This window comes from Pholcus phalangioides, unplaced genomic scaffold (genome assembly GCF_987345545.1).
Source record: "Pholcus phalangioides strain wild (caught in Gottingen) unplaced genomic scaffold, Ppha-v1.0 ptg000015l_1, whole genome shotgun sequence".
In the NCBI taxonomy this organism is placed as follows: domain Eukaryota; kingdom Metazoa; phylum Arthropoda; class Arachnida; order Araneae; family Pholcidae; genus Pholcus; species Pholcus phalangioides.
The window spans coordinates 42383576-42409816 of NW_028301608.1; the positions used below are offsets into that span (position 1 = coordinate 42383576).

A 26241-nucleotide genomic window follows, 5' to 3' on the forward strand; every position below is an offset into this window, starting at 1 on the left:
AATTTTATTTTCCTCCTTTCATTGTTATCATTTCCTGTTGTTCGCTTAGAAGACAAAAAAATTGTGAGGCTGCATATTGTAGAAATAAATTGGAATTTCTCGCAGTTGAATTTATCTTTTTTTTCTATTTAGTTGGAGAATGGATTGTTCTCAGTTTATTTAAGGTTATCTTGGATAAGCAAATGTATTTTTCATATTTGGAATTTAGAATTGAATAATTGTTCTGGGATGGCATCTTTTGTTTTGCTATTTGTCACGAATTCAAATTTATGATTGTTTAATAGGGTTGGCACCATGAACGAAGTTAGGACATGGAAAAGTCATATACTGTGGAATTTTTCTGTACACCAACCAGCTTTTTTCAAATTGTTTGAGAGCACTGTAACCCTCACAACTGCCCGATATGTAGTTTGATTTCACGCTCATTAGGTCTTTATAAATTTTCAATTCAAGCTGCATTCGGAACGGAAATGCACATCATAGTGGTGTTGGTTTAAGTGTAAGTCAGATTTGCTACATGGGTATTCTCCGGATTATGGGAATCAAATACTGCTCGTGACACGAAAAATGCTGAAAATCCTCCTTCCTCTCTTTCTGCTATGACTCGCTGCAGGATTTAGATTTGTCTAAATTTCAGATTATTGCGCAACATCAGGAAAATACTACCTAGTCCTAAAAATTTTACATTAAAAATGTAACCGACACTTACAATGTAATGTAAATGTAACCAAATGTGTTTCACTTGCAACATTGAAAATTAACATAAATTAATTGCAAATGAAAATAAATTTAATATTAAAAATTAACATAAATTAATTGCAAATGAAAATAAATTTAACATTGAAAATGAACTTTCCCTTTTTTTTTCTACAATCGGAATGTTATGACCACATGCCTGCGGCCACTATGACCTATAAATCCATACTGTGTGTTTAGTTTTGTTTTTCTTTTCTGTATGTAAATGTTGTGTTAATTTTTTTATCTTTTTTATTTACTTATTTACTTGCTTACTTGATTCATACCAAATTGTAATTTGTGATTTCCAGTAAAGGCTATTTGGGGCTTCTTTGTAATTTATTCACCCTTTCTCCGCATTCCACATTTCTCCCTAATATAGTGTTGTTATTGTTGTTAAAACTGCCTATGTTTCCGATTGGGAATATCTCGGTATTATTAATTAGAAAAAATAAATAAATTTCGTTAATTTTGGAAATTATAAACTTTCAAATATACGTAAAGCAACGAGTTTTACTTGATAAAAAATGAATTTATATTAAATCGTTCACACACCATATACACCATACATTACGATGGTAGTCCATTTTTACATGTAAAATTTTTCAGGCACCATTACTGTCTTGCAGAAAAACACCTCTATTACCTGTGGGTTTCGAGGAGTCAAATGTTTTATAATATTTTGTGTAGGGACATAGTTGAATTTTATTAACTATCAGAAAGTCTGTAAACGAAAATGTAGCTAATATCAAGGATTTATACTTATGAATTTTGCATTGATTTGTTCTATGCAAGAAATTTGAGAGGAGCCAAGATTATTGCACAACATCAGAAAAACGGAGCTCCCAATGACTCTAAACCTTTTAACTGCAATGTTTTCTAGTGGGAACATCTCGGTTTTATTAATCAGAAAAAATAATAATTTTCGTTAATTTTTTGATTTCATTTACTTTATTTAATTCCCCCCGAAGAAGCGAAATCCTAAACGTTATTTACAAAACAAAAAATTTCATTAATTTCAGCGATTATGTCATAATGTTAGTTTTTTTTTCAATCACAAATTTTTAAGAAAAAAAATATAGTTTACTTTTTATTTTTTTGAATGATAAACCTTATTTTACTCAGGTACTGACCAGCAAAAGCCAGGTAGGGGACAAACTTAGAATTTAAGGAAAATAGAATAAGCGGGGGAAATAAAATTTCAAGACGTTGATATTAGTTGAATACAAAATTTTTTAACAAGTTATAAATTCATATCCGATATACCTCGGCATGATCGGCATCGCACTATACTACATTATGATTCGTCCTATTTGAGATCTGCGATAACTATTACGTATCATAAATATCGCAAACATTAGACTCACTTTACGCTACAGTATTTTTAGAATAAATAAACAAAACCCTTTTCGCCCCGAATAATTTTTCTGTCTTGTCATTTAACGGAGCCTCTGTTGTATTTTAACTGATATTTATCGTATTCGAACAGTTTATGTACCATAAACGAGTTCCCATTCAATGTCGATATTCCTTGACACTGTAATCACACCAAATGAAGAAATCTTAATTTATTGAAACGATATATCTTTCGGTCCGTTTCAGTTCGGAACCGATTTTGTGATCCGATCCGTGTCGCTCCTGTAGCACTGTTTACAATTGACGCCTGATAAAATTGAACGGTCTAGTGATCTTGAATCTAGTTTTAACAGTGATTCTCTCCTTCGAATTTTAGTTTGCTATTTTTCTTTTCCCTTCCGATCCATCAAACTAGCAATGGCCCCTTGCTAATATATTTCTTTTCATTTCTTTCTCCCTTTACTTTCATCATTGCTATCAGTCGTTGCTATCTCTGCCCTTTTCTTAACTCGGACAATAGCGACTGATGAGGACTCTCGTGTAGGAAAAAAAAGTTCCAAAGAACTAAAGTCCCTCTTTTTTTTTTCATTTGGCCTTTCTTGATCCGTCTGCGAGATATAGTTAATTGTCGAGGGGGGCTTTTTCCCTCTATTCTTCAATATCTATCTACCTCTTTCTTTCTTTTGGCTCTATCTGGCTCTCTAAAAATAATAATAAAATAAAAGCCAGGGTTTTGTGTTAATAAATCGCTGCAGGAGGTTTTGTGTTTTGCCTCGCTTCGCTGCCCTTGGACTCCAGGGTCTTGCGTGAGAATCTCTGTTTTTAAGTCCCGACTGGCCTCTGTCCCTGCCTTGCCATCTCTCTTGCCAAACTCCCCTTCACTCTCTGTTTTTATGATAGCTAATTTCATACCATTTGAACACAGAGACTGGAGGTTATCCAACTAGTCCATTGAAGTCCGGCTTTTGCCTTGTTGCTGCTGCTGCTAGCTACATGCCCCGAGTTTTCGTCATCTTATTCGTATTCCAATTGGTAGAGATTAAAAGGAACTGACCGTTCAATAGACGCATTCGATGAGACTGATGTTTCAATCGCACTACCAAAACCGTCATTCATTAGGAAAAGTTATTTCCAAAGAAAGTGGTCCGTAGGTAACGGGGCGGGGGGTCACAAGAGGTCAACCTAAAAATAACTTTAAACACCTTAAAAAATAACGTAAATCGGAATGAAAATATAGAGAGTGACTTTGTTATATTAAAGAGGGGGCCTTGGTTACTTTAGTGTTTGGCTGATGGGTTCTCTGGTAAGTGTAGATGAAAAACACTGCATTAAAAACAGTTACTTTATAGCTGTAAATAACTATCATTCATCACTCCTTGCAAAAGTCGCTGCAGAGAGCAGGCAGATCTTCAACACGATCTTTGTGCAGTTATGTGTCTTTGCAGCTATGATTGCAGTCGGGTTTAGCCGTTTTGCGGTCGTGTGGGCATCGTGCTGGGCTCTTATCGTGAGGATCCAGGTTCGAATCCAGGTGACGGCACAGTGGTAGTCAGCTGAGAAATCGCTTTCTGCGGTTTTCCAACTTTGAGGTGTGAATGCGATCCGATCTTCCATTTAAAAATGTCTCTCCACAGAGGACAAGCAGACATTCCACATGATACTTCCATAACATGGACTTTCAAGTATTTACTATCTTTGCTTTAAAATATGGAAACAGATGTCAGTACCAGCGACAACAAGAATCAAGCAAAACTGTAACGACATAAATACGTTAGGGTCATGCATAAACATATACTCACACATCACGTTCCGACATGTACGGATTCGTCAGAAATGGTAGGTGGGGGGGGGGGGAAATCACAAAATCGGTTCCAAACTGAAACGGACTGAAAGATATATATCGTTTCAATAAATTAAGATTTCTTCATTTGGTGTGATTACAGTGTCAAGGAATATCGACATTGAATGGAAACTCGTTTATGGTACATAAACTGCACAAAGAGCGTGTTGATGGCAGCACTGGAAAGAAATCGTACAGGACACGAAATACCCACTCAGACTGCCAAGTATACATGCACACCTCATTCAGTAGTGAATTGTCCATGGCGATAGACTGGAGTTGCATCCGGTAGGGAAAAAAGAAAAGAAAAACCTTCAACAGACACTAACACAACACGAAAATTCAGGCATCTGTCGATTTAATTTCAAAATATAGGAGACACATGGCGGAACTAGTACATGAAAATTCTGACAAAATAAATACGTTACTGCCACACATACATTCAGCACACACACTCCAGCATTGGCTATTTTGTTAGAAATTCCCCCCTAGAGCAGCAGTTCTCAACTGGTGCTCCGCGGAGCCCTAATGGAAGGTCGCTCGAGGAAAAGAAAAAACAACCAGCAAATTTGAAAAAAAAAAATTATTATTATTAATATTTTTAAATATTAAAAATAAGTCAGTAGTCAGTCAGTTGATGAATAAATAAGAAATAATCCTAAGGGGCTCCGCCATAGAAATTATATACCGGATAGGGGCCCGTGGGTCAAGTTGAGAACCGTTGCCCTAGAGGAATGTTTGCGAGGTACATGTATGGTTAAATAGCAGTTGTATTAGTCGTCAGCGATGGCATGGTAGCACTCATACTAGGACACTGAGACGTACGCAGGAGTGCCTAGAGATCCACGGGCCTTCCCCAAGACGATAAAAAATTGTCGAAAATACTTGAAATACTTAAACTAACTAACCTACAACCAAAAATTTTTCAGGAAGAGATTTAATTTCTTGTGCCTCTCCCCCCCCCCCCTCCACAAACCCGTTGTGTCATTGCAAAGTCCAGCTTACGCTCCTGTTTTGAGACAGTCTAGCCCTTGTACAGGGGTAACTGGTTAATGTCACCACCAATAAGAAAATGTATTGCTATATGTCAGCGGTTCCCAAGTGAGGGATGACTGGGCCCCCCAGAGGGTCCACAACCTAGTTGCAGGATTATGAAAAAATACTAAGTTCAAAAAATATAATATAAATTAATTATTCAAAATAAAAATTTTTACATAATAAATTTACGTGCAAAACCACTGCTGAGACGTTGGTAGACTGTAGTAGTGATGTTGTTATGATTTGACACCTCTCGTCTGGAGTATGAAAGTGTTTTTTTCCTCTCTTTTTTTTGGTTCTTTCGCAGTCCAGTAGATTGCATTGCTATCGCATCATATTTGCCAGTACTGGATAGAATGTCGCCCATGTTCGAGATCTTTCTCGCTGATAGATGGCTGGTCCATGGCAGACACCAGTATCTTCTGGGGATTCACGACTAAACGTAGGGGGGGGGGTTGGTAATTCATGGCAAATACTAAGATTTCCGGGGGGGGGGCGGTCCACGACTAAAAGTATTTACGAACCCCTACTATTCCGAATGGGTCCTCAATCAAATTTGTCTTTTAAATCTGTGACACATAGGCTTCGGTTTCACCGCCCACCCAGAGGGCCCTTTCAGTTGCCGTTGAAAGAGGCTTGGTGCTCGTTCCCGGCATTAAACCTTTAAATTGCGTTCCGTTCCGTACACAGGCTTCGGAGATTCTTCCTTAGAACGTGCCGGCGAACATGACAGAAATTTTCGACCTGTAATGATCCTAAACGCTCCGTAATAGATTTTTTCTTAACGATTTTCGTTCTGCGAGGATATAGTAGATGACCCTAATGGAACATCATATCAGATATAGAGGTGTCATGTATTTCATCTTACTCAACCGGTAACGATTACGTACGATCATTCCAGAGCATCAATAATATTTCTGACACCAAAAAGCTTAGCCCGTGCTTCATTTGGTAATAATTAATGATCTTACTATGATTTCATCATAATTATTAGAATTAACCTTCCACATGCCATTTAATGAGATAAAAACATAATACAGAGAGAGAGAGAGAGAAGTCAGTTTCGGGAAAGAATCGAACGGCACCCCCGATCCAATCACCCTCGGCTTCTTCATTTTCCCAGGATCGAAAGGAATTCCATTCTTTTTGGGGCAATGCACGCGAATAGTAAATGTGACCCAAATAAACGTAGTGATAATTACTTGAGTCGTTAAGTATGATTACAAAGTCAAAACGAATCGGTAGAGTGTGAGAAAAGTGGAGATCGATGTCGTTATCATGTGTGATCATTTATGATTTAGTGCATCATTAATGCCCAACGTTTGCGTCTTTTCGCATTAACATCGATTTCGCGCAACGATTTTTCTATCTGCGAATGGTATCGTATCCGACTTCCCATTCCCGTGTCCTGATAACCAACTAATCTCTATGCGCAGAGTTTTCGAGAAAATTTACAGAATTCTACCACAAGAAATATTTTCTTTTATTTCTTTTTTTTTAAAACTTTATTTCTACCCTGATGACATTCGAAAATGCACGTATCGGTTCAATATTTGTTACTGTTACATGCATTATTTATGTATCTGTTATTTAAATTCAACTCTTTTCTTTCAAACTTTCTGTAATCAGAAATACTTTTGGATTAGAATTATACCGTCCATATTGAGAAAAAAAATTGATTTATTTTGATAAGAAATTTAAAAAGAAGAATAACCAATATAGTATACATAATGGAAGATTTATCTCAATAATACAATTTTATACTTTATCCCCTTTTTTTGCCCGCTCTTCTAATTTATGACCAAATAGTATACAATTTTTTTTTTATCCATAAAGACTGGTTACTTGGATAGCGTATTTGAAAATATTCCAAAAAATCGGACATTAATTTAACATTGCTCATCTTTGTAATGAATGTAAATTTCAAATGAAATAACTTTTTAATTAATATAAAAATTACTAGCTATAATGCTCTACACTTCCCGGGTTTCTTCCATATACCTAGGGCAGAAAAGAAGTGCCGAACTATTGTGAGGGGATAAACGCATCTGAAACGCATTGTTAGGGAATCACGGTAACAAAAGTAAACGTAGCAAAAATCATTGGTGAGGCCCAATAACTATTTATTCCCCGACAGTTTTGTCTATTTCGGGCGTTTGCCCAGCTCTGATGAACTTTTATTGTATCTTATCGTTCAATTCCTGCTTGACGTATATGCAAAATTTGGCGAAGATTGATACAAAATTGTAGATGTGTATAGAGAACTCGCGCATACGCACAAACAGACATACATACTGAAAATAAATTTTATTTATATAGGTGTAACCTAATTATCTTATTAAGATAATTATCTTATTAAGATAATTAGTAATTACTAATATCTTAATACTATAATTAGTAAATATACTAATATAGTATTAAGTATAATTAGTAAATTACTTAATATACTATAATTACTAATTATCTTAATAAGATAATTAGTATTGCGATTTCGGGAAACTTGTCTATACAAATCTAGGTTTGAAAATCAAAGTGGTCTAAGTAAGCACTGGAGTGCAATTTTTATAACTAAGCGATCTTTCCTGAAAGTTCCCAAAACCAAAAAAAAATTGAATTTTTTTAAAAGATTTTTTTCTAGCTATCCTAGCTTGATCAGCCACCTCGTTGGGCATTTTGCCTGTTGTGGCGTTGTATTTGTATTTGTATTTATTCAATATTTCAGTCTTAAATGTCTCATGCCCTTAAAATGTAATTTATTTCAAGGAAAACTGTTTTTTTGATAGCTTTTAGGAATGAAAGTTTTGTTATATATATATGAAAAGTTTCTCTCCAGTGACTTAGACCACTTTTATTCTCAACCCTCCAATTTTAAACGATCTGGCACCAATGGGTCTTGTGCCTCAACTATGACATTCGGAATATTCACTTTGGTTACCATAGTTCCCTAAGAATGTTTTTCAGACACGTCTTTACAATGGTTTGCCACTTCTTCAATGCTCTCAGTATATAAAGAAAACCCGCGCAGCGCCAGGTATTACAGCTACCTATAACTAAATAAAAAAAATTACTTTTCAAATAAAAACTTTTTCAGTTCCTTTAAGCGCAGAAAGTTTCGAAAACGAGAAATTAAAAAAAAAAAAAAATCAGTATTCTGAAATCTAAATATTCAAGTTGATACACTCGCGCTTAAATTCAGACTTTTCCATGTTTAGATTTCTTCCTAACCGTGTAAGTATTCATATTTATCGTTTTCTTCAATAGTTTTAAGCGTATAACGTATGAAAGAAAAACGAAAAATGTTGTCAAAAAACCTGATGGGTACTCATGAAGAAATCATTGAAATTGAAAAAAGAAAAAAAAAATACTGAAGAATTTAGATTAAAATATCGAATGCGAAAACGCAAACTGAGCTATCCTTAAACACACACTTCCCGTGTCTTTATTTTATCAAGGCTATAATTTTCTCTGGTTTTTCTTATTTTTCTTGTTACCTTTTTCTTAGCCAACATCGTTAGCAACAAGAGTAGCAACTAATTTCTTCCCCCCCCCCCCTTAGTGTGTACCTGCTAATTCTTTCCTTCTTCCTTTCATTACTGAATCGAGATGCTTTCTTTTCCTCTCACTTTTGAAGAACGTGATTTTTTTTCCCATGTATATATTTTATTTTACCACACACTCACTACATCCTCCACAGAATATTGCTGCCACTGCTGGTTAAGCTCTTCAGGGAACATTCACAATTGGCCTCCTGGCCGTTTCCTAATTGCCTGCCTGTTTCAAGAGTTCCCACAGATTCACTGGCAGGAGGTTTGGTTTGAACTGACTCCTCGGATATGGAAAAATATCTCTCTTCTTTTATTATTATTATTATTATTTTCCACTCTTATTGCCAATCTATTCAACGGAAAGGAAGTCACTCCTGTGAAAAATGAAGTAGAATGAAATAAGAAGAATAATTAAGAGTTGGTGAATTAGCATTAGAAAAAAAAAAACTATGGATCAGTAGCGGCTACTCACCTAGAATGATTGAATGATTCCAATTATTGTTATTATTATTATTATTACACAAAAGAGTTCACGTTAGATATTGATTACTTTCATGCAATATTTCACTGGAAGTTATGGATGAGAAATTCGACGATTATGTAAATGTTTAGTGACGCAATGAGATTGATTGATTTATTCTGTTGATAATTATCCTTCCTTGCACATTTTTACCTGATTTTAATGCCATAAAAAAACTCTATGTATTGTGATAAGAATATTTATAATTAAGAACAAATTAACTCATTTTACTTTTTAAACTCTATTAGAAGTTGAAGGAAGGGTTTCACACAATGGATTTAACCCGGGTAGGCGCGCATGAGATACTGCAGCACCCCAACTATAACAAAAGCATTGATTCCGAGAATTCTGTTATCAGTAAAATTCTCTTCTTATCAGTAGCTGAGTTTTTAGTAGTACTGATCCGGATACTTATGGATTGAGCAACCCAGTTTGTATTGTTCTGTGTATTTAGTGACCCATTTTTTTGTTGTTGGGTACTTACCCATGCGGCGTTTAAAGTTTGAGCCCTGTAGATGTGTGGATCCTTATGAACAATATATATAAAGGTTACTTAATTCAAGTATCAGTACTTTTCATTTATATTGAGTTCAATGCTATTTGATGTTATGATTGATGGAGAACAAAAAAAATGAAATTTTTAAAAATCAGATATTTTTTTGAAATGTTCTTGAGTTGAGTGTAAAGAATCATGCACCCTACGTAGGGAGAATAAGTCACAATCAATGAAAAGCTAGAGGCCTTTCATGGTTTTCGACACAATATGTTCTGAACAGACCTGCTAAATGTGAAATGAAAACATTTTTTTTTGTGGGGGGGGGGGGAATTGGCACTGCGCATTTTACAACTCCGTAATGTAACTTAGATGTACGTAAGGAAACAAAAGCTAGATTCAAGTTACCACAAGCTTTATGACTTCATAAAGAGATTAGTTTCTCATTCATTTAAATTTGACCACATACAATTTGTTTACTAGTTATCCTCTTGCTATATGGATCCAACAACACAAAAAATCGGAATGGCAGGAAAAATAAAAGAGAAATACCCCAGAGATCGCATGTTCTAAAAGAAGAGATAGTCACTCCTCATTATCAAAGGGAAAAAAAAGACTACATTAATCACTTACGTCAAACCAAAAAAAAAATCGGGCATCCTACTATTCACAATGCATAATGATGATGTCATTGACAATTTTACTGCAGAATTTACTACATCATTTCATAATGTGATAAAAGGGATATTAGTCACACCTACATGTATGTGGAAAATAATTTGCATCTTAAATGCACCTGGGGTACTCCAGTACCCAACGCGTGACAACTCAAGGCGCGCATTCTCTCAGGTTAAATAAGTTATCTTACTCATACAAGCACATAGAATTTTCTTCAGAAACACCTTGGAGAAAAAACGCTGTTACGGATGCAGAGCATCCGTTCATATCGAAGGAATCTAAGAATCCGCAGGTGATACAAAAAACATGTTTGATACACGCAAATCTAATCATAACTTTTTTTCCCTGCCCTATAATGTAAGAAAAGAGTTTCGATAATCAAATAAAACTTCTCACTATAAAAATAGTTAAAGATTTTTCTTTTCTTTTTATCGGAAAGAATCGAACATTCATTTTAGAAAATGGTTCGCATTCCTTTTAAAACCGAAACTCATTACTCTAATGAGTAACTTTGAGTCCGTTGTACGATTGCTATGACTTCCATTAATCAAATTTTATTTCCTTGTTCAAGTTCCTAATCCAAAATCCGAAGTAAATAAAAATTGCGTTTCGTTCTCGTAAAATCGATTCTGGAATGAGCAGGACCTTCGTAAGAATCTGTTCGATGTCTTCTTCGTCTCTTCAATAAGATCGATGCGATTCGCCTCTAATAGATGATCTTGGTTTTCAAGACGAGCTATCGTTACGGGTGGATTGCCGGAAAGAAAAATAAAAAACAAACCTTTACCGTTGTCGGTTCCTTATTTTCCCGTTTTCGATCTTGCTTAACAAGATGTTGGAACTCGGGTTTGGGTTCGGGGAATGCTTTCCCAGTCAGCGCTTATCAATATATTACTTTACTAAAAGAGAGACAGAATCCAGAGAAAACAAAATAAGTATTGATTCATTCAAAATGTGTTATACTTTAGGTAAAAGCTTCTTCTTTCTTGTTCTTTTTTTTCAGGAGAAACTCTCCTCTAAAATGACAGGAAACTTTTCCGTATTAAAAATAGCATTGTCCTGTTCTAAATTTTCCATCAATACTTTCACTAGTTTACGATTCTCTATTTAAATACAGTGAATTGTATTACATTTGTAATGACATGTTTTAAAACACGAACAATTCTTCTTATAGGAGGGGCTATCGATTTGATTACACGATGAGGGACGAATCACATACTTTCTGCGGAAAATAGCATCCTGGGAAAATTCCTTTTTTGGTACCAATCGTTGAAATAAATGAAGTGGAATCTATATAAAATTTAATTCGTCACAAAAAGTTATTGTATATCACGAAAAAAATCGTACCACCAACCGAAATTTCTAATTTAAGAGATGGAGATCCCTTCGATCCGCTCTAGAACCTCGCAGTATTAATGGTAATTTGAAAATCAATTGCTTAATATCAACTATACAGTGCGGAATAAAATACAGTCCCAACGGGATAAGTTAAAAAGTCGAGCAACGGTAGAAATATTCAATCATTACACTTAGCTCCTGCTTCGAAATATAGATGGCAGCACAATCAGACGCAACACTAGAAACGCACTCAGACTGTTAGATACACGTATTTTTTTTCCGGACTCTGCCATGAAGCTTGTCAGGAACACATCCTGGCATTGTGGGATAAGTCGAGTAGCAGAGTATTGGCGTTAATCTATTCAGTCTCCACGGGCTAACATGTAAATTCAGAAAATTTTCACTTTCACTTCAAGATATGGATGATAGACGGCACCACTAGTACAATATGAAGCAGCATAATTCTGGCGACATAAATACGCTGTGCCATTTGCACACACAATGTGTTACTGTATGTAGTTGACTTGCAATAATTGTCCAAAGAACCCTGTTAGGCTTCGACTTTTATTACGTGTCAAGGCTTTCAGATGTCGAATAAGTTTTTCCTCGCCGGTTTGAAGCTGTTAGTTGAATAATTTATTCCGATATCAAAGCACTTTCTTCCAATTTTTGTCCCTTGTGCCTCAAACAAATCACAACGTGAGATACTAATTACTCAAGATATCATCGTACCGTGTTTTTCACATTAGCAAGTTTTGTGAAAATCTTTGTCTGACATGAATTAACGTGAAAGTAAAAATTCAAACGTTTTTATTGGATTTTGATGGCCTTAATGATGAAATAAAATTTTACTTGAAAGAAGATTTGTAAAGGCTATATTTGATTGATTGATTTGATATAAGATTTGTAATAGTATAAAAATATAATCACGAATTATATTATTTTAATTATAATCTATAATGAGGAAATCCTGTTTTTGACATTTTTGAATTTAGAGTCATAAAATATGGGATGTCGTACAAAAAAATAATATTTTTCCGTTATAAGCAAACTTTTTTATTAAAAGAATAAATTTGAAAGATAGAGAAAAGAGACGGCAGAGTGGAAGATGTCAAAAATAAATCAATGAAATAATAAACGCATTTTTGTTTGACAGATAATAATGGAGAGAGGGAAAAAACACAAAATAGAATTGATGATGAATACCGTAGCAATTTTATCGGTTCCGCAACTTCTACTCAGAAAAGAATTGATATCTTCCTTTACTGCAATTTATTAATTTTAAGGTCGTTCGCACTTTAATCGATCAACCCCGATATCGGTCTTTAAAACGATGCGAGTCACGAAGTATTAATTATCCGAGACGTTTTTCGCTCATAGCACATGCGCAACTCGACATGTTGCGCAATGTTCTTCATTCAACAAACAACCTACTTCAGAGACGCTGCAGTGTCCCCATCTCTTGGTGGTCGAGAGAAACTAGCGTACAACCGGAAAATAAGCTACAAAAGATTTTTCAATCGTCGGTTTGCGATACAGTAATGGGTCTTACTCACCCCAAGTAGGTCACCTGGGATTTATCATAATAGTGTCTTTAGCATACGCAGATTCCGTGCTATTTACACGGACGTTCAATTAAAATTAATAAACATTATTTTAACCCGCGATTTACGAAACACTGAAGAAGCAAGTTATTGGAAATCAGAAGAGAATCACACTGTATTTTCAAAACACTATGAAGATGGTAGGAAATAAACCATCCAGGCGTGCCAACAATCTTATCAAAGATATTGTTAAACTTTTGAATATGATTGCGCTTCCAGTTTGTTTGCTGATCCGCTGAGAAATCGAAGCCAAGACTGAAAATGAAACGTAAGGTAGCAAAAAATGGAAAAATGTTTTTTAATGATTGTATAGGTATCTCTCGATCACTTCAATTAATTTTGAAAAATCACAATCAATTAAGTTTGGTGGATTTATTTTAATTCTAAAAATGAGAGAAATTAAAATTACGACATACAGTCGACAGAGTGCATGAAATCCTCCGACACCTTAATTTCTCCCATAGAGACAATGTTCATGTTCCTAGCTTATTATGGAGATTTCACCTTTCCCTCGCTTATTCGAATATTACGCTTCATACGTCAACTGTTAATACAATATCAACCACAATACACGTTATATTTTTATCGAGTGAAACATTTGGAAAAAAATAATGGAAAATATATTACTAGGTTAAGATAAATGCATTTGAGAGTAGGTACTGGCCTTCAAGTATTCAAGTTGTTTTCAATACGTACATTTAAATATTTTATTTATGTTCTCTGTTAAGCCAATAGAGAGCGCTAACTTTCCTAATGAAAAGTAAAAATTTGCAATTAAATGTAATTGTATTTAAATATGATTTTTCATTTCATTTTTTGACTGATTTATTCGATAGCTTTATTAATATTAACCCTTCATCAGTTTTCAACATACAGATTATACGAACGATATATATATATGTGTGTGTGTGTGTGTGTGGATAAAACGCTCAAACCTAACTAGACATTGTTCATTCATGAGGATCTTTTATTTCTACATTGACAATTCAGTCGAACAGAAGTATCTCGTTGAGACTAAAATCACCTCATTTGCCAGGGATATTAAAAATTCTATTCGCTGCAAAAGTTTTCTCAGAGAGACGAATAATGAGAGAGAGAGATGTGTCCGTCAGCTGTGAATCTTGAGAGTTTCATTAATAAAGTTAGCCGCTGAACGCAGGTTTTTCAGAGGATCAAAAATTCACACTCACTTGAACCAGTCCATTCATCCTCCGGATGAGGACGGAAGTAAAAACGATTTAATTCATTCATCTAGCGTAAATTCCTGAGAATGTGGCCAAGGTTCTAAAAAAAAGTAATCCATTCACAAAAACTATTTTTTCTGCAACGAGTTTTTCTTACTTCTGAAGAGAAAGAACCTCCATATCCTGGCCATGTTAAAATTCATCTCACTTTACGCGATTAATTAAATAACCGCGTAAAGTAAGTTGGAGGACTGGTCTTCTCACCGATAGGATATTTTCTGTTAACAGCAGGAACACTTTCTATAACTCAGGATCTAATGTGATCATATACAGTATGAATTTTCGTGACGAAAAATTAAAGGTGGCAATTTTTACATTTTGACACGTGTTGAGAAAACAACACACGTGTGTATTCTTCTCAAAATGTATAAAACAGTTCCAAGCCTTTTTTTTTTAATGTGTTATTGTCCTTTACATATGTTATCATCGTCTGCAATTTTATATAATTAAAGTACATTGTATAATATTTGAAGAAATATTTGTTAATAATATTCAAAAATTATTTATTCGATTTTGAGTATTACGAGTAAATTTCCCGAAATAGGTACATGAAAAATTAAATGATACATGAAAATGAACGTTTTAACTTTTATACATCACGAAATGACGAAACCTCATCGTAAATATTAAAGTGCAAATTTCGTTACGGAAATTCGTAATGTTTTCTACCTAGAGTATTAAATCTTCACTCATGCTTTCAATGTAATTACTTTTTTTTGAGCATTTTTCTGTGGTAATAAAAGCCTAATTGATTAAATAAGATATTTCGGCTAGAAAAATATTTTTCAATGTTTCTAATCTTTTAAAGGAAATTCCATAATTGCATATTCATATTTTCACGGTATATTTTACACCTCAGATAAATTTGTTAGAGGTACAGTAATAGTGACACAGAGGTATATCCTGTATATTACCAAAATCTCCTGACAAGTTTTCTATCTGGCAACTCGAAATAAGCTCTTTCAGACCATCATTAGGACGTAAAATTTTGGGATTTCGGGTCGAATAACCGGAGCCAATTTTCTCGGAGATGTAACGTGATGATGTCGAGAGTTTTATTCCTTTGATGTTTGCTGACCACTGAGGACACTCGTACTTGGACGAGGAATTGTGGTGGGTGTGAGGTTATGCGATAAATATATTTTCTCGTCCTCTCGCCGTCGTCATATTCTAAACTCGATATCGAACGAAGCTTGAATTTCAAGAGAGTATGATCATGATGGACCGTATGCTAACTTACGTCTTGCTGGTTTGCAATAAGGTCAGGATGTGTTCGAGACTTTCTCGCGTCTGATCAATCCAGGCCGTTCGAAATTAAATATTGATATCGAGTTGTGATTAAAATTCTGACAATATTACGTACAATACTTCCAATTGCTATATATTTTACGGTAAATGTCATAAATCTGTTACTACACATAATAACCGGTTATTCTGCATACTTACCAATCATCTGGTTAAGTTTGATAAATTTATCACTTTTGCTGGCGAATATGCATCATACTCAAGCGTTGTTGATAAATATTAAATATGATAAATACTTTAAATAATACCGCTTTTACCGGTGATTATGCATAATAACCAAGTGTCATTGGTAAATTTGATAAATACTTTTATCGCCCTCAAACAAATTTATCGCCTTCATCTGTGATTATGCATAATACCGTGATTTAATTGATGAATTTGATCAATATGAAAAATATGCAAATGATTCTAGTATGTGTTATGAACATAGTCAGACCCGATATAATGATAACAAATTTTAAGATCGTGCCCCGATATAATGATAAAATTTATGTCGGAATTATCATGTATAAGTATCATATAGTACGATTTATCTTGTTTACGTACGACGCGACGCCACCATCCCGATAATCGAATATTGCGTGCTGGAATCGTTATATACGACAAAGCGGGGTCGAGAGACTGTATTTCTTCATTTTTGTCATTTATCCATTGATCCTTAAGCACCTTAATGTAATATCAACTTCATTTACTCTTGTTTTCTCTAAATTAAAAAATATAATTTTAACCCAGAAATTCATTGAAAAATTTTAAGAACAATTTGACATTTCATGAACTTTTTCATATTCCAAAAAACTAAATTATTCACCAGAATGTTCTGTTTAATGGTATTCCGATGTTTGAACAGGTCGAAGATGACCGTCACACGCAACACCGATCACAATTTGGGAAACATCCCTTCTCAAACCAGCCGAGAGATGTTCCACGGGGGCTTTATGTTCCTGTCTTTACTCGACCGATCCACCCGCTTTAAATGCCTCACTTCAGTTCCCGTAACTCGCTAAATCTATTCGTGCGACGGTGTTTATGCAAATCAAGCCTCTAGCAATTGACATGAGCGCTGCCCCGGGAGACTATTGCTCAGGGAAAAGGGGGGTGGGGGAGATATCAGGCAGAACGGAAGTTCGCTCAGGGACTAGCTTTCGCATATCCTAAGTACGTCTTGGCTGCTTCGCCGCAATAGCATTATATGCTTTTGTGTTGTACGTCTCTCTCTCTCTCTGTGCACAATCTCCTTTCTACCATCTTTTTACCTCTCAGACTTGGAGATGGTTTAAACGGGGAAACTAGCGGCAGTTTAAACTGCCATATAAACTGTTCCGACGTCTCACAAAAGTTTAAACAATTTAGTTCTCTTGGCGAAACAGAAATGAAATTTTACAGTGGTTTTCCCATCCCTGGTAAAGTTTCGCGTTCGCATTTACTTGTATACTCACATAATTCGATCGTCTTGAAAATATTAATGAGATTTCAACATCACGGCGTTCACAGAAGTAAGTGCCAGCAATACGGGGCTTCCGTTCACTAATTGAAAATCGTGCATCGAGGAGAATGATAATAATAAAAAGGAAGAGTAGAGCGATCGCGTTGCCACAAAAAGGAAGACAACTTTCAAAGGATTGAATCATGAATAAGGCACAACGACTTGATAAAAATGATCGCAATCGCTCTGTGAGAGAATCGCGCAGGGGATAGTTACTACTTGAGTTGAAATCCTCACTTAATTGGAATAGGTTTCGAATACGTATGGGATCATGCAATTAATGATGTACTTGATTGGAAGAGACCTACCCATTTGACCTGAAAGTCATGATTTGGTTCACGCGTGCAATAACCTTTCACTTTTCATATAAGTAATTATAATATTTATTTTTAAACACATGCATCGAATAAATTTCTTCTCGATTTATGGGAAAAAATTGTTTGATTATTTATTTCTCAAATAAAAATATATAACATGGAAACTAACGAATATAATGCACCAAGTAGAAACGGATTACGTTTTGGGTGAGGGAGTAAATAGAAGGAAAAACAAAGTAGATATACCCAAAATATGGCGAGAACGACAACTAGATCGGCAGCTAAAGAGATAGCTGTCGTTCTCACAAAGTAGGTGTATCTACGTTGTTTTTCTTCAGTGTAACCAGGTGACTAAATAATTTGGGGATGGCTACATGCTTTTTTTGAAGTCGAATATCAAATAGTATACATCTCAAAGTATCTCTGTAAGTAAGAATAAAGCTACTTTACCGCACACCAACTCCAGTCATATATTGTCATATGACAAATTCCAACTAGCGGAGCTGGGTGGGAAACGAAGGCGCCATCGGTGATCACCCCAGGGTCGTTAGGTAAAGAACTTTTCTGATGTATTTTTGGCTGGATTCGAAGACATGGACCTTGACGGCAGCCTTCATAGTAAGACGAGCATCTTACCACTGCGCCTCCCCGGCGCAATATATATAGGTAAAAATGGTTTCATAATTCTTTTCGTGTGCCGAGATGGGAAGGTCGTGGTTGTATCACAGTGCGTTACATAGCGACGACCTTCAGTGGAAAGACAAAACATGTTGATTGTATCTGCAAATGTTGAAAGATTATCCACCGAGAATTTTAAATGTATATAGGCCTGCCAGCAATATAGAGCTCTGTCTCATTTCTATCACAATCCTCGTGACTAGAAACCTATAGATTGTGTGTGGTTATGCTTAAAATGATAATCACCAATTTGTTGTCATGGGCTCAACTATGCCCCCCCCCCCCCCGGTTGAATCAACCCTCTTCTGCAAAACAGCAAATCAAAGAAAAATACTTTCTAGGTACTAAAGTTGAGAAATATTTTACAAAGTAAAAGTTTTATTGTGAATTGGATTGGGTCCATGTTGCAATTCGGGCAAGTGCAATAGCAACACATCACAGAGACACACCTATTTCCTTATTATTACCATATTTTTTTCTGAAAAATTTATTATTACATGTTTTCCAATTAGCTGAAATGTGTGTGTATGGGCTCATAATAAGAAACCGTGAAAATATCAGAATGATTCCAAAGTGTTAGATAATTCTCTGACTGGCCGGCCGCATTGCACAATTATTATTTTTCAATTCTTTACAACCAGCTGGGGTTTTTTATTTGCCTAAGTCGTACACAACAAGAAGGCTAGGAAAATATAACATTTACGATATTCCTTCCATTTTCTTACATAAAGGCTAATATTCACTCCAACACAAATATTCAACGAATACTTAATTTATGTTATGAGAGAGAGGGGCTTAATCGTGCAGTCAAAAAAATTTAATTAAAAACTCAAAAGGATATTCAAGTACCATTCACCGCAAGAACGTCTGATGTACACATTGCAAGACTTATAATACCTCGAGACATAATCCAATTTATGCGGTGGCCATTAAGCTAAATCAAACAGACTAAACCCATGACTACTTTTCAAAGTCAATTGATGTCAATGATAATTACTTTAAAAAAAAAAAGCGTCTTAACGTCGAAAAATAAAAATCTATCACAGAAACCGAGGCCATAAAACACTCGAAAAACGAAGACGTTGTGACATCCACAAAAGACTCATCACCAAGCAATAGAATGGCGCATAAATGACAACGACTGTCACTAACAACAAAAAGAAATCATACCATGGGAATAACCCCTCCATATAAACCGTAGAAACACTTAAAATATATCAAAGCCAATTCACGTGACAATACTGATATACGCGATGCACTTGATTCACAGTTTATATATATATGAAGGAACGATCGACGATTTAGTAAAGTCATTACACATAAACCATACAGTGTACTAAAGAAAATGCGCGCTAAAAGCATCGAATATATATATCTAAAGAATTTACTGCCGGGATATTTTTTTTTATGTTCAAATACAATAATTTTTTTTCCCTAGCAAAATACACAAGCTCTTAGTCCAAATGAATTTCTTTTCAGTGGCGTACTCGCGAAAGTATTTCTTTTTTTCTGTTCCCGGGTACTTTTTTCTCCCATTTCCCTCGTTCAGTAGTTTAGATAGATGATTATAGCCCCACTTCTGCCGTTTAGTGCTCCAGAGGGCGAGGTACAGATTTGTCATGGATACTGGCCCGGGAAAGAAGACTCTCCGGCCCAAAAAAAAAAAAAAAAAAAAAACACACTCTCACTTAATTCCATCCAAGCGCATCCGTTCGCGTTTTAGGCCTAGTACACAGTACAGTACAGAGAACGAGCGAGCGATGCTGCTGCTGCTGCTGCCTATGGCTGTAAATCACGGTTATTACGTTCCGGAGAACTTGACGGCCACTAACCATGACATGCTGCTGCCACCGGATAAAAAAAATAAAAGAAAATAAAAGAAAATGCCGCGTTCAACTTCAAGGAGAAGAAAAGACAGTCTTAAGGGAAAGCACAAGGAAAATAAAATAAAATAAGAAGGTATAATATGTATGTACAGTGGAGGAGTAAACAGCAAAATCGATATAAAAAGGTTATTATTTTTGTTATTTTATTTTTAACCCTGGGTTTTCTCGAAAACGCTTTGCTTGTTGTGGTCCGCTTGGGAAATACCTCATGGAGTGTATTTTTTTTTTTTTTTTTTGAAAAATCTAGTATAAGTACGGATGAAGAGAGAGAGAACGAGAAAAAAATTGTGTGTGTACCAACCCCGGGAGCGTAGGTCGTATATTTATATGAAATATAAGCCTTATATGCTTCGAGGAATGGGAAAACATCCAATTTCATCTGTGTATGATCAGACGACTACCATATGCACTATTTGTACTGATCAGTGAGCGAGTTACTTCACTGTGCTGTACCGAGTTTCATGGTCCTAGTAATGGCTTGGCGAAAAATATATTCCCGGTTTAATACTTTTTTTTTTTGCTCTGCAATGGAGCAAAAACCAAACATATTTTTAGCTTCTTAGTTCGGTATAAGATAGAGGCATATACGTATCTGTATTCAGTAAATCTTTGATGTCGGGATGTGGATGTTACACCACTGTAGGGCAATCGGTGACTGGATCTGCGCGTTGTGTATGTGTTGTCAATGATATTTCTTCATTTCTTTCGAATGGAAAATGTAGGAACTTCACGAGATTTGTAAATAAGTGTTTTTTGCAACTCCGGACCAGTGAAAATGGGAAGTTAAATTTGCGGACTGGTGAAAACTAAATAAACAGAAATAATTTTTGGACCCCGGCAAAAAATAGATGAATTGGAGAACTAGTTTTTACAGACCGGCAAAAATAATAAATAGAAATAGTTTTAGGATGGCAAAAAATGAATAAATAGGAGAAATAATTTGAGAAAAACCCAAAATATATGTGAATTGGAAGAAATGATAAGTGAATGAGTGGTGGGTGAAAAAAATGTATTTTACCCGTATTTTGCTGCATTTTCTCAATTATTTTGAATTAAAAAATTTCAGCGAATATTGCATTGGAATATTTGCCTCAGACAGACGGGACAAAAACTCACCAATTGAGTTTTTCAGCACAGGGTGTCCGTTTTTTTATTTCAATAACTATACTCAATAACTATAAGTGACTTGAATGACCCCAATGACGTTAGGGCCGTCGTTTGATATGACGGTCACCAGATATGACGTCACATACTTTTCTTTCGCATTTTTCTCGAAAACTATGGGTCGTACAGGTACGGTTCTTTGGAAATTTTTTATGTATCCCAAGGGTTTTGGCGGTCTTGATGGGACACCCTGTATGGAGTCGATTCCCGTTTTAACAAATACCGTAATAGCGAAATTCTCGCTTTAACGAAAATTTTTCTAATCCCCAGATAGGTTTACTTACCCAGGAAAAATGTAGAAATTTGGAATTTCTTTATAACGAAGTGATTTCTCCAGTCTCTTGGAGTTCGTTATAACAGGATTCAACTGTATCTGATGTCAACACGTTATTTGAATACGTTTTCCAATTGGAAGTATGTCTCTGTGATCAACGGTTCGCCAGCAACTTTCGGTGCGCGCTGCGTGCTGTTAGCTATGCACCCTTTATATCTGCTTAGTTGATTTGTTCATGTATAAATAATATCTGCAATTCATGAAATAAATATATTTTCTGAAATATGTGTCTAATCGATTTTGTTTGATATTTCTAGCTCAACAACAATATTTTCGGGTGAAGCCCCAGGACACTGAGGTTATCGAAGGCCAATCTGTAGAGCTTCAATGTCGAGTCGTTAATCAAGCAGGGTCTGTGCAATGGAGCAAAGACGGATTCGTCTTAGGTAAGTCATTAAATTAAATCTTTTGCATTCATGAACTGATACCGGGGATATTACTGAAGGTACGTATAGCAGCGAACGGGGGGGGGGACGATGGGGGTGATCCTATCCTTCCCCATCTGTACCCACCTATGGTTATACTGTATAAAGTATATTTGATCAGGTTTTTAGGATCACATAACCGAATCATTACTTTACCTTACTTGAATTTGCTGAAAGAAACTAACTTGACTTACTTTGAAGATGTATATTTATTGTCGAACACAGAGCCAAGTTGTTCGTAACTTATCATTTTTCGAAAAGCGTGAATAGGCAACGTCTTCGTATAGCTTGGCCATCTGATTGTTCATAGACACACTGTTCATTGTTATAACAGCATGTAGTTTTGGACAAGATTATGATTGGCTTGTACTGTATATCCGCTCAGCTATCTTACTCTCTGTGGTGAATAGTCCATAAGTTCGATTTTGGGTCGACAGTTCTTAACCCTTTATGTTTGAGCCTTATAAAAACGTGTCAAGGAAGTACTGATGCAAATGGGTGCCGTTAGCATATTTTCAACTGAAACAATACATCAACACAGCGGTTTAATCAGTTAAAATGGATTTTTTAATTAGTTGCAATGACCAATTAAAAGTGAAAGTATATAATTTTCTTTTATTATACTGTTTCTATAAACCGGTGAAATCTTATTGGCAAAGTTGTAACCATAAATCACCAGTTCCCTCTATTCGGGAAATTTTATAAATTTCTGAATACGTATAATTTCAGGAGCTCTCAAAAAATGGCACTGAACTCAATTTACTTGTATTTTATTCTGAAATTATCTAAAGATATGCTTTCTAAAATACCGAAAAAATTAAGAAAATAAATCGGTGTTATGTGGGCTTTTCGTTCATTTATTTGCAATATATGTGTCCAAATACTCACCAGACGACGGGTAATTAAAAGTTGACTTGTTTCCAGTGATAGAATTGTGAAGGAAATATATTGCTGAAAGGTTAATATATATATATATCATAAAAAATTGTATAGCTCAGGTAAAATGAGTCAGGCTTAGGCACAAAACGTCATCATCTTCTAGTACATAGTGGATTTTAATATATTAATAATATGAATAAGAGCAAAGGTTTAAATAAATTAATAGCTTCCAACAATTTTTTTTTCATTCATTCCGCTATCACAGGCCTAAAACTGATGATACTAGGCTGGGCACAAGTTGACCCGAGGACTCGAGTGCAATTGAACATTTCCGAGCTCCTGTAATCATTCCCGATTCCCAGAAGGAATTTCCATACATCAACATAAACTTTATCACATACCATCCAACGACACAGGTTCTATCACCCCTTCAGAGAAACATTGCATGCACTAATAAAGTGTATACCTAATTCAAGTTCCATCAATTGTGGAGCATCTCTGATTAACACTCTCGCTGGAAGGGGTAAAAACACAGTTCCCGAATACACTTATATACGCATACTCCATTTAACATTTTTCCACCTCGTTAACATAATTCAAATAAGGAACTAGTGGGTATTACAAATTCAAAAATTTAAAACTTTCCTCGTTAAAAGTGAACAAACGGGGAGAAAATTTTAAAACTACTCTCGGAAATTTTACTTTAAAACTCGATAGCGTTGGATGGAAAAGTCGGAGTAAAGTAAGTGGTGGAGAAGAAGTTGCATTTTTTGGAGGTGGGGGGACAGAGGGGGCCCTTTCAAAAACAAACACATAATGTATTCCTTATTTATTATGCACGCCTAAATGCCAACCGAAGTTTGAATGGATTTTAAACTCTGAGAAGCAATCGAAGAAATTTATAAGCTACGGAATATTCTATAAGTGGGAAAGGGAATGGAATGGAGAAGGAGAGGGGGGGGGTCCATTTTATGCTTTACTCCTGGAGAAGAGATGAAAATTTTTGGAATTATCACGCGAATTAGGAATACATTAGAATTTCGAAAAGGCATTTATGGTGCTTCGGGCATCAGTTGGAGAAGGGTTTTTGAGAGAGAGAGAGAATGTCTCGCCTTATATATTTATATTAGATCGAAAGCTTCTATTTTCTCTCCCTCTCGGTCATTAAACTATCTCCGACAAATTTTATATGTCACGAAATTTCTATTCAATGAGATTATAAAACGATTAATGGCTTTTTCTTCTTTTATAGCATTTTTATAATCTCCGCGAAAAATATGAAGTTTGAAATATAATTTATTTGGAATGAATTCCGTTGCTCGGGTGAATTTGAATTAGGCAAAGAGCTTAACTTTGGAATTTCTTGGAACGTTACTGAATTGACATTAAAGACAATGCCAGCGTTTAATGTGTAGAAATGAACGTGAATTTTTATTATGAATATATTATTTTTTTCTTAAGGATGAGGAATGATAAGTATGTCTTAAAATACGTTTTTTTTTAGAAGGCGGGATTATTGGTGCTAAAACGTTGATGAATTTTAATACTAATTCGAAAGAAGAGAAGAAAATTGTTGTTTAGTCAGCATATAAAGAGTAGGTAGATAGTGGTTTTTGTACCGTGCAATATGTGGTTGTTTTTTGAAGAGAGGGTGTACTATTCGGAAGAAAAGATATTGATATTATTTTGAAGAGGAGATGTAAATATACTATAACGAAGAGAATACGTGCATGCTATTCTGAAGAAGAGATGTCAATGGTATTTCAAAAAAGAGAAATGAATACTATTACGATAGAAAATATATAAATACTATTTCGTAAAAATACTATATTGTAAAAATATTTGAATAATATTTCGACCAAAATATTTGAATACTATTTCGACAAAAATATTTGAATACTATTTCGACAAAAATATTTGAATACTATTTCGACAAAAATATTTGAATACTATTTCGAAAAGGAGATGTGAATGTTATTTTAAAGAGAAGTGAAAGATATTTCGACAAAAGAATATGTGAAGAACAATATTTCAAAGACCAGATGTGTGAATGCTATTTAAAAAAAAGTGATGTGAATTCTATTCCAAATAGATCTCAATACTATTTGAAATAAGATGTGAAATATATTTCAAACAGGAAAATGGGATATGAATACTATTTCGACGTGAAGTTGTGTATGGTATTTTGACAAGAATATGTGAATACTATTTCGACAAGAATATGTGAATACTATTTCGACAAGAATATGTGAATACTATTTCGACAAGAATATGTGAATACTATTTCGACAAGAATATGTGAATACTATTTCGACAAGAATATGTGAATACTATTTCGACAAGAATATGTGAATACTATTTCGACAAGAATATGTGAATACTATTTCGACAAGAATATGTGAATACTATTTCGACAAGAATATGTGAATACTATTTCGACAAGAATATGTGAATACTATTTCGACAAGAATATGTGAATACTATTTCGACAAGAATATGTGAATACTATTTCGACAAGAATATGTGAATACTATTTCGACAAGAATATGTGAATACTATTTCGACAGAATATGTTACTACTTCAAAGAGGGATGTAAATACTATTTTGACAAGAAGATGTAAATGCTATTTTGACAAGAAGATGTAAATGCTATTTTGACAAGAAGATGTAAATGCTATTTTGACAAGAAGATGTAAATGCTATTTTGACAAGAAGATGTAAATGCTATTTTGACAAGAAGGTATGAATGCTATTTTGGCAAGAAGATATAAATTCTATTTATAAGAGGACATATGAATCCTATTTCGATGAGCAGATGTGAATACTATTTCGAAGACGACATATGAATACTACAGTCAATGTTCGTTATAACCACCCCTCCATCATTCGGTCGAAAACGAACGGCGGATCTGGTGATCATTATATTGGAAGGGGAAACGCATACAGAACAGTGAATCAGAACAGTATATGGAGACATTTGAGATTTATCTTACCGGTGGCTATAACGCGTGCTCTTTATAATAGACATCCACTGTATCTCAAATTTTTGTCAGCATCGTGTTTCATGAACTGTACTCGCGTTCAAAATTAAACATTAATAACGCATTAATTCATGTTCGACATTCAAAATTAAACTATATATAATTCAAGTTACATTTAAGAATCTCCATTATGCTTGTCTGATTTTAAACATGTGCCTACATGGGCACTCTTCTTATGATGCTGGGAATAAACTGTGAGTTAAGTTATCCTTACAGCAGTTGAGTTTTACTATGGCTGTTCAACAGGGAATAAACGATGCTCACGGCTCGAGAAGAATTGAAGATTACTAAAATGGGTGTTGCTCGCGTTATACCAAGCTCCAGTTTCTTCAAATTG

General features: G+C 35.0%; 1 protein-coding gene across 2 annotated transcripts in view; it reads left to right on the top strand.

Moving 5' to 3' along the window:
* Positions 1 to 26241, top strand: part of LOC149076046 (nephrin-like) — a 238813-nt gene that overhangs the window by 146364 nt on the left and 66208 nt on the right. For both annotated transcript variants that reach the window (XM_089243569.1, XM_089243570.1), the window contains exon 2: positions 21816 to 21944. In XM_089243569.1, the coding sequence (XP_089099695.1) occupies positions 21816 to 21944 (129 nt within the window). The remainder of the gene's footprint in view (positions 1 to 21815; positions 21945 to 26241) is intronic.